Here is a 15,353-nt window from a genome sequence, read left to right as displayed (position 1 = left end):
ATTTCTCATAAATCATACACATTACAACAGACAGGAACGAAACAAAAGGAAAGCGTGTCGTTCGCACGAGAAGCTAAAGCAAAAACTTACTTAGCACAGGAATACTAGAAGCTAAGGTAACTTTAGCACAGGAATACTAGAAGGGTGGCTGGCATCTCCCTTAGAGATAGGGTGAGAAGTTCAGTCACCCGAGAGAGACTCGGAGTAGAGCCGCTGCTCCTTCGCTTGGAAAGGAGCCAGCTTAGGTGGTTCGGGCATCTCGTGCGGATGCCTCACGAGCGTCTCCCTAGGGAGGTCCTCGTTGCACGTCCCACTGGGAGGAGACCCCGCGGCAGGCCAAGGACCAGATGGGGGGATTACATCTCCTCTCTGGCCTGGGAACGCTTCGGGATTCCCCAGGAGGAAGTCGCTAATGTTGCTCTGGAGAGGGAAGTCTGGGGGTCTCTGCTGGAGCTGTTGTCCCCGCGACCCGATTCCGGATAAGCGGTTGAAGATGGATGGATGCATGGATATATACATATATATATACATACATATATATACACACACACACACACACACACATACATATATATATATATATATATATATATATATATATATATATATATATATATATATATATATATATATATATATATATATATATATATATATATATATATATATATATATATATATATATATATATATATATATATATATGTGTGTGTATATATATATATATATACACATACACATATATACATATATATATATATATATATATATGTGTGTATATATATATATATATATACACATACACATATATATATATATATATATATATATATATATATATATATATATATATATATATATATATATATATATATATATATATATATATATATAAATAATATAAATGATAAATGGGTTATACTTGTATAGCGCTTTTCTACCTTCAAGGTACTCAAAGCGCTTTGACAGTATTTCCACATTCATCCATTCACACAAACATTCACACACTGATGGCGGGAGCTGCCATGCAAGGCGCTAACCAGCAGCCATCAGGAGCAAAGGTGAAGTGTCTTGCCCAAGGACACAACGGACGTGACTAGGATGGTAGAAGGTGGGGATTGAACCCCAGTAACCAGCAACCCTCCGATTGCTGGCACGGCCACTCTACCAACTTCGCCATGCCGCCCTATTATATATTTATATATATACATACATATATATACATTTACAGCTAGAATTCACCAACTCGAGTATTTCATATATATATATATTTATCTATATATATGTATATATACATATAAATAAATATATATATACATATAAATAAATATATATATATATATATATATATATATATATATATATATATATATATATATATATATATATATATATATATATATGAAATACTCAAGTTGGTGAATTCTAGCTGTAAATATACTCCTCCCCTCTTAACCACGCCCCCAACCACGCCCCCCGCCCCCAACCACACCCCTGACCACGCCCCACCCACCCCACCTCCCGGAATTGGAGGTCTCAAGGTTGGCAAGTATGAGCTAAGGTAACTTTAGCACAGGAATACTAGAAGCTAAGGTAGCTTCAGCACAGGAATACTAGAAGCTAAGGTAACTTTAGCACAGAAATCATGAGCTCGAAAACCAGAATGCCAACGTAACTGTTGCAAATGCAAACAATGAAGCCACGACGAGTGACCGGAAAAAGCAGGCTTAAATAGAGTCTCTGATGAGCAACAGGTGCGCGTACAAGGCAGGTGAAAATCATAAGTAACCATGGTGACTAAAACAAACCCCCGAAGTGCACAAAACTAAGGAAGTCAAACTAACAGAACATAACTAAACAAAACATGATCCGACCACATCATAATACATCACAGTTTCATATCATTTCACTTTACAGGAGTAGGAAGAAGTAAAGCTTATTTAATCCTACCCCTTTCTCACTTCATAGCGTTTACAAATATATACATCATTTACTGACCTTTTTATAATAAAATATCTGTGAATTAGTATATACAACAGTTTTGTAATATGTAATTAATTAATTCAGTCATTATTAATATACTGAGAGGAGGAATATCTTATTTTCAATAAGGTTGAAAGTATTTCTCATAATTCTTCTTCTTTGTACTTTGTAAGCACTATTCATTTGAACAACCTCTTAAACTGGATCATATCAGTACAATGTTTAACTTCTTTACTTAATCCATTCCATCATTTAATTCCACATCATTTTAGCTGTTTGCAGTTTTACCAAATCATCGAACTTTAATATTTTTGACTCAATAAATAAAGTGTTTGTATGTTCTCTATATCCAACATTATGTATCAGTCTAATTGATCTTTTTTGTAACACGGTTAAAGAATGTAGCGCACATTTGTAGTTATTTCCCCACATTTCTGCACAATAACTCAGATATGGTAATACTATAGTAGCGAGCAGTAGAGAATGTGAAGTGATTTGTTAAACCAAATATTGTGGGGTTTTTTTTTTCATATACAACAATCTGGACTCGATAAGAGAATCGATAAGGAATCGGTTCGATAAGAGGATTCGATAATAGGCTCAAACTCGATAATTTCTTATCAAACATCATCCCTAAATGTCGCTATTGCCCTTTTCATCTTTACCTTTCTCCGGTTTTACTGACAGGAAGGAAAAACTTCTTCATTCATGAGATGCATTTTCATGCTGTCCCCACCGATGATTTAGTCATGGCAGTTCTCAAATAGCAGGTTTGAAGCTCCGGTTGTAGCGTTATCGTCCATTTTCCTCGCCACACCTTTCCTTTTCGAGCCAGAAGACTTCGACATAGTTCAAAGAAGCAGCCGTCAAAGTCCCGCCAAATGAAACACAAAATGAACTAAATACTATAGGGAAACTATTAAGTTTCTTTTCAATCATACACGAGCCGTTTTCGCAGGATTATATTCTTTTTTAGATTCTGCTCCCGCAAGTAAGATCGTTCATGGCGCCATTTTGGATCTCCTCACCTTAAGTTTGCCATTGTTCAACCTCGCGGGACTGACACGTGACGTAAATGTAAGGGCGGGAACAACCAGGAAGTGTCCCGAAGGCAAGAGGGCTCTCGCCAGGATCCATACCTCGTCGACTGCATGGGCTAGCTCCTTGGAAGGATGCAGCCGCCGAATTGAAACGCCGCTATCGAGTGCGAACTGTCAATATTAAACCAAAATAATACTAAAAAAACAAAACACAAGTTACAGCCAAAAGTGAGCTCCAGTTTAATTTAAATTAAAGTTACATCGAAATTATACACGGTATCTTTGCACCTGGTTGATGAGGAAACAAGGTTGGTTATCAAATGTGTGATGTAAATGTATTTTTTGTCGTGTTTTACTGAATGTACAATTTACTACTACGATTTGTTGCCCACCAGAGGGTGCTGTCTCGCTGTGTTAAAATGTATTTTTAGCCAGGAATGCAATGTTTACAAGGTTTAATGCAGAGGTCGGCAACCCAAAACGTTGCAAGAGCCATATTGGACCAAAAATACAAAAAACAAATCTGTCTGGAGCCGCGAAAAATGAAAAGCCGTATATAAGTCTTATAATGAAGGCAACCCATGACGTAAGTATCTATATTAGCTATAATAGCCTACTATCAAAATGACTGTGTCGCAGGCGGAAATGTTGAAATTTAATATTTATTCTACACATTTTTACGAAATTAGAAACCATTTGTAAATCAGAGGCTACTCAGGTGAGATAACTCCTTGAAATTACTGACTTTTAATGGCCAAAGGTATAGATGTGTGTGTCCAAGTTCAAGGAAACGACCGGCTGTCTTCTTTTAATAGATTTAGTACAATCTTTGGCAAGCTAGGTCAGGGGTCGGCAACCCGCGGCTCCAGAGCGGGTTGCCGAAGTGATTTGTTAAACCAAATATTGTGGTTTTTTTTCCATATACAACAACCTATCTGGACTCGATAAGAGAATCGATAAGGAATCGGTTCGATAAGAGGATTCGATAATAGGCTCGAACTCGATAATTTCTTATCAAACATCATCCCTAAGTACATATGCTAGTTTTGTTGCAGCTCCGGAAATAGTAAGGCATGGGAAGCCGTTTACAGATGGAGAATATTTAAAAGAATCCTTCATTAAGATTTCAGAACATCTTTTCACAGACTTTAAAAACAAGAGTGAAATTGTGCAGAAAATCAAGGATATGCCCTTCTCTGCAAAGACTGTCAAAGACCGAACCATAAAAATGGCAGAAGACATCACCAGACAGCAAATTAAAGACATCAATTCAGCTGTTGCCTACTCAATTGCCTGTGATGAATCTAAAGACAAAGGTGATATTGAACAAATAGCGCTATTCTGACGGTATGTAAACTCTGCTGGGCCACAGGAAGAAATGATTGAGTTGATACCACTAAAAGGCCAAACACGGGGGGAGGACGTCTGTGAGGCTGTCTTGAATTGTTTAAGAGTCAAAGAAATAAACACCGCCCACCTGGTATCAGTGGCTACAGACGGGGCACCGAGTATGACTGGAGAGCACAAGGGCTTTGCGGCTTTTCTGCAGAAGTCGCTGGACAGAAAGTTGCTGACTTTTCACTGCATCCTGCACCAAGAGGCACTGTGTGCTCAAACATTTCCTCCGGAATGCACAGACGTAATGAATGTTGTCAGATTGTCAATAAAATGATGGCGAAAGGTTTAAATCACCGTCAGTTTCGTTCGTTACTGGACGAGCTGGAAAGCACATATTCTGATCTCCTGTTGCACAACAAAGTCCGGTGGCTGTCCAGAGGCGAGATGTTGAAACGCTTTGCCGCGTGTCTGGGAGAGGTGAAAACCTTTCTGGGCAGCAAAGGGCTCACATATCCTGTGTTGGAACAGCCAGAGTGGCTGGAAAAGCTACACTTCAAGGTAGACATGACAGCGCACCTGAACACGCTAAACACAGCTCTTCAGGGGAAAGGACACACAGCCTTGCACATGTTGGAGGAGGTTTTGGCATTCGAGCGCAAGTTGACAGTGCTTGCCAGAGATTTACAGAAAGGTACACTGTCACACTTCCCCAGTTTGAGTGAGTTAAAAAAAAGCTCACATTGTGAATTTAGAGTGTTTACATTCTGCAGTCATTGCAACGCAAACATCGTTTGGGAAACGATTCAGTGAGTTCAGAGAGGAAAAAAAAAACATTATCCTTCCCTGTCACTCCCCTCAGCCTCGATCCATCCCTGTTAAATATGACAGCATTTCCAGGTGTGAGTCCACCTGATCTTGAGATGGAACTGGCTGACATAGCCGACAAGGACATGTGGGTGTCCAAGTTAAAGCGCCTGACAGCGGACCTTGAAGATGTTTCACGCCAGAAGGCCGTTCTTGCTCAGAATCACAAATGGTGTGATATTGAAAACCTCCCCAAACCAGGCAAACTTGTGTTCGAAACTTGGAACGCTATCCCCGATTTTTATGTGAACATGAAAAAGTATGCACTTGGAGTCCTGTCGATCTTTGGATCCACATATGTATGTGAGCAGGTGTTCTCCAACATGAACTTTATTAAAAACAAACATTGCACACGCCTCACAGATGAGAGCTTACAATCCTGTGTGAAGATAAAGGTGACGTCATACAGCCCTGATGTGGAGACGCTGTGCGCTGCGGTTCAGGAGCAGAAATCACATTGACCAAGTATGATAAATATTTTAATTTTCTATAATTTTGCATATACTCACATTTTTTAATTGTTCAGTGAAATAGACATTTTATTATTCAGGTTGGCAGCTGACTGCACGGCGCCAGTAAAAGGATGACGGCACAGAGAGAGAGGATGGCATTTTTGGTTCTCTGCCAGTGGATAATTTAAGTTCGCCGTTTTGTTTTTTCATTACTACAAGGAGGACTTAAATAGACATTAAGTATTTTACTTAACCTTCAACCCGACGTCTTTTTCGGAGTTAAAAACGTTTTGTTGCATGCAGAAATTTTATTTCATTTTCTCTGCAGTCGTTCGTTGATTTCATAAATGTAACCCATTATAGTTGTTTATACATAACAGAAAGCAAAAAAAACTATATGCAGTGTTATTTAATTTTAAATTTCAAAAGAGTTTTGTGGCTCCCTTTGTTTTCTTTAATTTGTGAAACGGGTCAAAATGGCTCTTTGAGTGGTAAAGGTTGCCGACCCCTGAGCTAGGTAATGTTTGCTGTGGTCTGGAACAACACGGCACACAAACAACCATCAGAAATGCAGCCAATATTACATACAGATAATGTGTCATGAGACATGCAAAACTAAATTATGTACAAAGAGGATAAAAGTAAAGGAAGTAAATGAGCTCTAATATACTTACAAATGAGGCATAATGATGCAATATGTACATACAGCTAGAGCTGCATCTATCAAATATTTTAGTAATCGAGTATGGTATCGAATATCCCGATCGATTAATCGAGTAATCGAATCAATCATATTTTCACTTAATTAAGGTTTTCATTATACATGTTAAGATGTCCCCTCAATTATTGCGTTTGGCCTGGTTGTCTTTTATTGCCTAAACGCCTGTTTTCATTATTGAAGGCTGACAAGCACAGCTAAAATGCGTCCGTGGTTGATTGTGCCAATTTGTGTGTGCTAATAAAAATAGGTGCGCTCACAGCTGTGTGGTGTGACCGCATAAACGAAGTTCTTGTCTCGTGCGTTTTTGATGATTATTATACGGTGCCGTTTAAACGTTGGTTTCGCCACCCAAATCCGCTGAGCCATTTTCAACCTGCCAACAATACATAAACAATATAAAAAGACAAACCATTTCATAATGACAACAACAGTTTTAAATTTTAAGAATGCAATACAGTTAATTTCATTTATTGCATGCAAAATAGTAATTAATGTCCATTTTGCCATCATAACATGTTTGAGATGAAAACAAATATATATAAAATTAGTTCAAAATTAATATTCCCTGAGAAAGTTAAAATTAAATGTATTCTTAGTATCAAAAATAAAACAATATGAACAGTTTTCATTATATCAAACATAAAAAGTGGATTAGGTAGTGCCTTTATTACTGCATTTGAAATGTGCAACTTCATATTCAGAACCATTATGGCTGACAGGAACTTGGCACACAAGTGCTACCACTGTGAACAAGGACTTGGCACTCTTACATTCTAAAGAGACTATAGTGGGTGCAAGTGCAAGCTATCCAAGTAGAATGTGGTTGCATGAAGTGAATAAACGGAATAACTTTGCACGACTACTTTTGCGTGGTTACTAATGAAAGGCTAATTGAACACGGCAGCTCGGATAGCGTTGTTAGTTTTCAACACCTTTTGGCGGCATTTGATGACTTTGCGGGAGTGAGAGAACACATCCTGGTTATCATAATGAATAACATTTACTTTACGAACACAACTTTTGCGTTTACATTTGATAATAGATGACTTACCTCGCCTTCCTAGAGTTGGAAGAGGTTCTGCAGGTGAAGACAGTTTTGGACGCGTCAGTTCCCTAAGCCTTTTTTCATCTGCAAACACAGGAAGGCATTGTTTAGTATTTCACAGATGCAGCTGCTTAACAGAAATGACTGCACCCTACTTTTCAAACCCAAACCAAGGAAAAAGCAATTGTTTTAAACACATAGATTAAATAAAACTTAACAAAACCTTTGGCCTCGTCTATTAAACATGTTTTAAAGCCTTCGTCGTCACTAGCTGCATTTTCATTAGCCCTAGAAATGTGCGAAACCTAAATATGCAATAAGAAACTTGTAATGAAAACAGCCTTATTTTGAAAAACCTCTCAAATATCGCTGAAACATTTTTGTGCTCTCATGAGGTGGGTTTTGAGACAATTCTATATTGAAGTGTTTAGCAAAAGCACAATGGAAACACTATTTGCGCATTTAGAGGTCATTTAAACATCGAACCGGCGTGGCGTTGATGCAGGAAAACTAATGCAGACGGGGCGTCTTGTCTCGCTTCTGATCGGTCGGCAGGGAAGAGTGAGGCAGCACCGTGCCGTCTCGCAGGTCAATTCCCGGCAATAGAGGCCGACTCGCAGGCTTGGAGAGACTCACATGCCCGAAATTGTGTCGAGGGGGCCGTAAGCCTCCGATCGGTCGGCTGAGGGGGGTGAGGCGGCACCGCCGAACCGAGCAGTCTCGCGTTTCCTTTCCCAACAACCGACCAGCAGGCTTGAAGAGACCCACATACCCAAACAGTAATGCCAAGGGCGGTGTAAGTATGTTGTCTTTTAGCGATCATTTATACATTTATATATATATATATATACATATAAATAAATAAATATATATATATATATATATATATATATATATATATATATATATATATATATATATATATATATATATATATATATATATATATATATATATATGAAATACTCGAGTTGGTGAATTCTAGCTGTAAATATACTCCTCCCCTCTTAACCACGCCCCCAACCACGCCCCCCGCCCCCAACCACACCCCTGACCACGCCCCACCCCACCCCACCTCCCGGAATCGGAGGTCTCAAGGTTGGCAAGTATGAGCTAAGGTAACTTTAGCACAGGAATACTAGAAGCTAAGGTAGCTTCAGCACAGGAATACTAGAAGCTAAGGTAACTTTAGCACAGAAATCATGAGCTCGAAAACCAGAATGCCAACGTAACTGTTGCAAATGCAAACAATGAAGCCACGACGAGTGACCGGAAAAAGCAGGCTTAAATAGAGTCTCTGATGAGCAACAGGTGCGCGTACAAGGCAGGTGAAAATCATAAGTAACCATGGTGACTAAAACAAACCCCCGAAGTGCACAAAACTAAGGAAGTCAAACTAACAGAACATAACTAAACAAAACATGATCCGACCACATCATAATACATCACAGTTTCATATAATTTCACTTTACAAAAAACAAATCTGTCTGGAGCCGCGAAAAATGAAAAGCCGTATATAAGTCTTATAATGAAGGCAACCCATGACGTAAGTATCTATATTAGCTATAATAGCCTACTATCAAAATGACTGTGTCGCAGGCGGAAATGTTGAAATTTAATATTTATTGTACACATTTTTACGAAATTAGAAACCATTTGTAAATCAGAGGCTACTCAGGTGAGATAACTCCTTGAAATTACTGACTTTTAATGGCCAAAGGTATAGATGTGTGTGTCCAAGTTCAAGGAAACGACCGGCTGTCTTCTTTTAATAGATTTAATACAATCTTTGGCAAGCTAGGTCAGGGGTCGGCAACCCGCGGCTCCAGAGCGGGTTGCCGAAGTGATTTGTTAAACCAAATATTGTGTTTTTTTTTCCATATACAACAACCTATCTGGACTCGATAAGAGAATCGATAAGGAATCGGTTCGATAAGAGGATTCGATAATAGGCTCGAACTAGATAATTTCTTATCAAACATCATCCCTAAGTACATATGCTAGTTTTGTTGCAGCTCCGGAAATAGTAAGGCATGGGAAGCCGTTTACAGATGGAGAATATTTAAAAGAATCCTTCATTAAGATTTCAGAACATCTTTTCACAGACTTTAAAAACAAGAGTGAAATTGTGCAGAAAATCAAGGATATGCCCTTCTCTGCAAAGACTGTCAAAGACCGAACCATAAAAATGGCAGAAGACATCACCAGACAGCAAATTAAAGACATCAATTCAGCTGTTGCCTACTCAATTGCCTGTGATGAATCTAAAGACAAAGGTGATATTGAACAAATAGCGCTATTCTGCCGGTATGTAAACTCTGCTGGGCCACAGGAAGAAATGATTGAGTTGATACCACTAAAAGGCCAAACACGGGGGGAGGACGTCTGTGAGGCTGTCTTGAATTGTTTAAGAGTCAAAGAAATAAACACCGCCCACCTGGTATCAGTGGCTACAGACGGGGCACCGAGTATGACTGGAGAGCACAAGGGCTTTGCGGCTTTTCTGCAGAAGTCGCTGGACAGAAAGTTGCTGACTTTTCACTGCATCCTGCACCAAGAGGCACTGTGTGCTCAAACATTTCCTCCGGAATGCACAGACGTAATGAATGTTGTCAGATTGTCAATAAAATGATGGCGAAAGGTTTAAATCACCGTCAGTTTCGTTCGTTACTGGACGAGCTGGAAAGCACATATTCTGATCTCCTGTTGCACAACAAAGTCCGGTGGCTGTCCAGAGGCGAGGTGCTGAAACGCTTTGCCGCGTGTCTGGGAGAGGTGAAAACCTTTCTGGGCAGCAAAGGGCTCACATATCCTGTGTTGGAACAGCCAGAGTGGCTGGAAAAGCTACACTTCATGGTAGACATGACAGCGCACCTGAACACGCTAAACACAGCTCTTCAGGGGAAAGGACACACAGCCTTGCACATGTTGGAGGAGGTTTTGGCATTCGAGCGCAAGTTGACAGTGCTTGCCAGAGATTTACAGAAAGGTACACTGTCACACTTCCCCAGTTTGAGTGAGTTAAAAAAAAGCTCACATTGTGAATTTAGAGTGTTTACATTCTGCAGTCATTGCAACGCAAACATCGTTTGGGAAACGATTCAGTGAGTTCAGAGAGGAAAAAAAAAACATTATCCTTCCCTGTCACTCCCCTCAGCCTCGATCCATCCCTGTTAAATATGACAGCATTTCCAGGTGTGAGTCCACCTGATCTTGAGATGGAACTGGCTGACATAGCCGACAAGGACATGTGGGTGTCCAAGTTAAAGCGCCTGACAGCGGACCTTGAAGATGTTTCACGCCAGAAGGCCGTTCTTGCTCAGAATCACAAATGGTGTGATATTGAAAACCTCCCCAAACCAGGCAAACTTGTGTTCGAAACTTGGAACGCTATCCCCGATTTTTATGTGAACATGAAAAAGTATGCACTTGGAGTCCTGTCGATCTTTGGATCCACATATGTATGTGAGCAGGTGTTCTCCAACATGAACTTTATTAAAAACAAACATTGCACACGCCTCACAGATGAGAGCTTACAATCCTGTGTGAAGATAAAGGTGACGTCATACAGCCCTGATGTGGAGACGCTGTGCGCTGCGGTTCAGGAGCAGAAATCACATTGACCAAGTATGATAAATATTTTAATTTTCTATAATTTTGCATATACTCACATTTTTTAATTGTTCAGTGAAATAGACATTTTATTATTCAGGTTGGCAGCTGACTGCACGGCGCCAGTAAAAGGATGACGGCACAGAGAGAGAGGATGGCATTTTTGGTTCTCTGCCAGTGGATAATTTAAGTTCGCCGTTTTGTTTTTTCATTACTACAAGGAGGACTTAAATAGACATTAAGTATTTTACTTAACCTTCAACCCGACGTCTTTTTCGGAGTTAAAAACGTTTTGTTGCATGCAGAAATTTTATTTCATTTTCTCTGCAGTCGTTCGTTGATTTCATAAATGTAACCCATTATAGTTGTTTATACATAACAGAAAGCAAAAAAAACTATATGCAGTGTTATTTAATTTTAAATTTCAAAAGAGTTTTGTGGCTCCCTTTGTTTTCTTTAATTTGTGAAACGGGTCAAAATGGCTCTTTGAGTGGTAAAGGTTGCCGACCCCTGAGCTAGGTAATGTTTGCTGTGGTCTGGAACAACACGGCACACAAACAACCATCAGAAATGCAGCCAATATTACATACAGATAATGTGTCATGAGACATGCAAAACTAAATTATGTACAAAGAGGATAAAAGTAAAGGAAGTAAATGAGCTCTAATATACTTACAAATGAGGCATAATGATGCAATATGTACATACAGCTAGAGCTGCATCTATCAAATATTTTAGTAATCGAGTATGGTATCGAATATCCCGATCGATTAATCGAGTAATCGAATCAATCATATTTTCACTTAATTAAGGTTTTCATTATACATGTTAAGATGTCCCCTCAATTATTGCGTTTGGCCTGGTTGTCTTTTATTGCCTAAACGCCTGTTTTCATTATTGAAGGCTGACAAGCACAGCTAAAATGCGTCCGTGGTTGATTGTGCCAATTTGTGTGTGCTAATAAAAATAGGTGCGCTCACAGCTGTGTGGTGTGACCGCATAAACGAAGTTCTTGTCTCGTGCGTTTTTGATGATTATTATACGGTGCCGTTTAAACGTTGGTTTCGCCACCCAAATCCGCTGAGCCATTTTCAACCTGCCAACAATACATAAACAATATAAAAAGACAAACCATTTCATAATGACAACAACAGTTTTAAATTTTAAGAATGCAATATATATAAAATTAGTTCAAAATTAATATTCCCTGAGAAAGTTAAAATTAAATGTATTCTTAGTATCAAAAATAAAACAATATGAACAGTTTTCATTATATCAAACATAAAAAGTGGATTAGGTAGTGCCTTTATTACTGCATTTGAAATGTGCAACTTCATATTTTGCGTGGTTACTAATGAAAGGCTAATTGAACACGGCAGCTCGGATAGCGTTGTTAGTTTTCAACACCTTTTGGCGGCATTTGATGAGTTTGCGGGAGTGAGAGAACACATCCTGGTTATCATAATGAATAACATTTACTTTACTAACACAACTTTTGCGTTTACATTTGATAATAGATGACTTACCTCGCATCCGGACGTCCCTCAAATCAAATTTTGGAGTTGGAGGCAGTCCTACAGTTGGAAGAAGTTTTGGACGCGTCAGTTCCCTAAACATTTCATCTGCAAACACAGGAAGGCATTGTTTAGTATTTCACAGATGCAGCTGCTTAACAGAAATGACTGCACCCTACTTTTCAAACCCAAACCAAGGAAAAAGCAATTGTTTTAAACACATAGATTAAATAAAACTTAACAAAACCTTTGGCCTCGTCTATTAAACATGTTTTAAAGCCTTCGTCGTCACTAGCTGCATTTTCATTAGCCCTAGAAATGCGCGAAACCTAAATATGCAATAAGAAACTTGTAATGAAAACAGCCTTATTTCGAAAAACCTCTCAAATATCGCTGAAACATTTTTGTGCTCTCATGAGGTGGGTTTTGAGACAATTCTATATTGAAGTGTTTAGCAAAAGCACAATGGAAACACTATTTGCGCATTTAGAGGTCACTTAAACATCGAACCGGCGTGGCGTTGATGCAGGAAAACTAATGCAGACGGGGCGTCTTGTCTCGCTTCTGATCGGTCGGCAGGGAAGAGTGAGGCAGCACCGTGCCGTCTCGCAGGTCAATTCCCGGCAATAGAGGCCGACTCGCAGGCTTGGAGAGACTCACATGCCCGAAATTGTGTCGAGGGGGCCGTAAGCCTCCGATCGGTCGGCTGAGGGGGGCGAGGCGGCACCGCCGAACCGAGCAGTCTCGCGTTTCCTTTCCCAACAACCGACCAGCAGGCTTGAAGAGACCCACATACCCAAACAGTAATGCCAAGGGGGGTGTAAGTATGTTGTCTTTTAGCGATCATCCACTGCCTTCCCTTCTACTGACATCACAGCGACAGCCGTGGCTGAAATATCTTCCTCAAAGTGGAGTCTCGCGGGATGAAATTTTACGAGAATTACGCCTCATGACGCAAAACTACTTACAGTACTTACAGTAAATGCATATTTCCAATTTCAGTAAAACGAGGAGAACATTTTATACAACACAATGTCAGGAAAAAAGATATTCAATTTAAAAGCAGACAACACCAAAGTTCACCAATATGTTCAAAAGGAAAGTAAAAGTAAATAACAGCAAAGTTGGTTAGGATCTATTCCTTGAATAAATGAAGTACAAACCCATGTTGGTGGCCAAATCGAGCATTCCAATCATTTTAAATTGCTGGAAGGTCACTGCTTCATCGATGGTGAAGGTGGACATCAGCTTTTTGGTGACCTCCATGTGGTTGTTGTTCACCACCTTGGTGTACAACACCCTCTTGTCCCCAGGGTGGTCTGCAAGAAACAGGCGGATTTTCTCAAAGTCATCCTTGATGTTCATCTCTTAGCACTATTTGTGGTTGGCGGAGAAGAAGGTGGAGTCAGTGAACAGCGTCTGTGGAACAAATAGCGACATATCGTAATTATGTCATAGTTAATTAGCGCTGTACTCCTCTGGAGAGTCCTTTGCTGCTTGAAGAATCGATGGCGCCCCTGCTGGTAAAGAGACATGCGGCGGCCTTGCAGGAGGAAGAGCTGGAGCTGGAGAGAGCTATGCGTCCCTAGCTGCACAACTACTAGTCCTAGCCCCCCAGGAAGTGAATTCCAGACACTGTCACTGGTTTGAGGGAGGAGCGTTTGACCCACGACCTCAGTGGTAGCAGAAGTCCATAGTGAGTGGGCTCTGGGAGGCCGGGATGCTGCAGCAGGAAGAGCCTGAGCTTGTGTCTCTAAAAACGGGGTGGGTGAGGTGGGCAGAGCTTCAGACTTAGGGGGCGAAGCTTGAGTCTTACACGGTGGAGCTTAAATGTGGGGAGGCATAGACTGGTTTGCTGCCTTAGCCCTTAAAAAATGTTCTGATAATCAGAGGTGTGGACTCGAGTCACATGACTTGGACTCGAGCTGGCTCATTGGATTCCACACTCTCTCCTTTTTCTATTGTGGATCACGGATTTGTATTTTAAACCACCTCGGATACTATATCCTCTTGAAAATGAGAGTCGAGAACGCGAAATGGACATTCAGTGCCTTTTATCTCCATGACAATACATCGGCGAAACGCTTTAGATACGAGCTAACGTGATAGCATTGTGCTTTAACTGCATATAGAAACAAAAAAAATAAACCCCTGACTGGAAGGATAGATAGAAAATCAACAATACTATTAAACCGTGGACATGTAAATACGCGGTTAATGCTTTCCAGGCTGGCGAAGGTTAACAATGCTGTGCTAACGACGCCATTGAAGCCTACTTAGCAACCGGACCTCACAGAGCTATGCTAAAAACATTAGCTCTCCACCTACGCCAGCCAGCCTTCATCTGCTCATCAACACCCGTGCTCACCTGCGTTCCAGCGATCGACGGAAGGACGAATGACTTCACCCGATGCGTTTGGCGGCCCGGAGACGTAGGAAGTCAAGGTGAGGTCGCCGGCTAGCGCGTCTGCTCTCCAACAAAGTCCTCCGGTTGTGTTGCTGTAGTCCGCTGCTAATACACCGATCCCACCTACAACTTTCTTCTTTGCAGCCTTCATTGTTCATTAAACAAATTGCAAAAGATGTCCAGAATACTGTGGAATTACGAAATGAAAACAGAGCTTTTTGTATAGGATTCTACGGGGTACCATAACTTCCGTTTAACTGACTACGTCACGCGCATACGTCATCATACCGCAACGTTTCAGCCGGATATTTCCCGGGAACTTTAAAATTGCACTTTATAAGTTAACCCGGCCGTATTGGCATGTGTTGCAATGTTAA

At 40.4% G+C, this 15,353-nt stretch overlaps 1 protein-coding gene across 2 annotated transcripts in view; it reads right to left on the bottom strand.

The window, feature by feature from the left end:
- Positions 1-15,353, bottom strand: part of LOC133660476 (uncharacterized) — a 57,417-nt gene that overhangs the window by 37,398 nt on the left and 4,666 nt on the right. Inside the window, exons 2-4 of one of the 2 annotated variants that reach the window (XM_062064002.1) lie at positions 13,733-13,888; positions 12,582-12,677; positions 7,450-7,527 (exon numbers count right to left, since the gene is read on the bottom strand). In XM_062064002.1, the coding sequence (XP_061919986.1) occupies positions 7,450-7,527; positions 12,582-12,677; positions 13,733-13,835 (277 nt within the window). In that variant the 5' untranslated portion in view covers positions 13,836-13,888. The remainder of the gene's footprint in view (positions 1-7,449; positions 7,528-12,581; positions 12,678-13,732; positions 13,889-15,353) is intronic. The other variant, XM_062064003.1, reaches the window with a different exon arrangement.

This window comes from Entelurus aequoreus, linkage group LG11 (assembly GCF_033978785.1).
Source record: "Entelurus aequoreus isolate RoL-2023_Sb linkage group LG11, RoL_Eaeq_v1.1, whole genome shotgun sequence".
In the NCBI taxonomy this organism is placed as follows: domain Eukaryota; kingdom Metazoa; phylum Chordata; class Actinopteri; order Syngnathiformes; family Syngnathidae; genus Entelurus; species Entelurus aequoreus.
The sequence above is the reverse complement of the archived record's forward strand: the minus strand, read 5'-3'. Positions and strand labels throughout refer to the sequence as shown.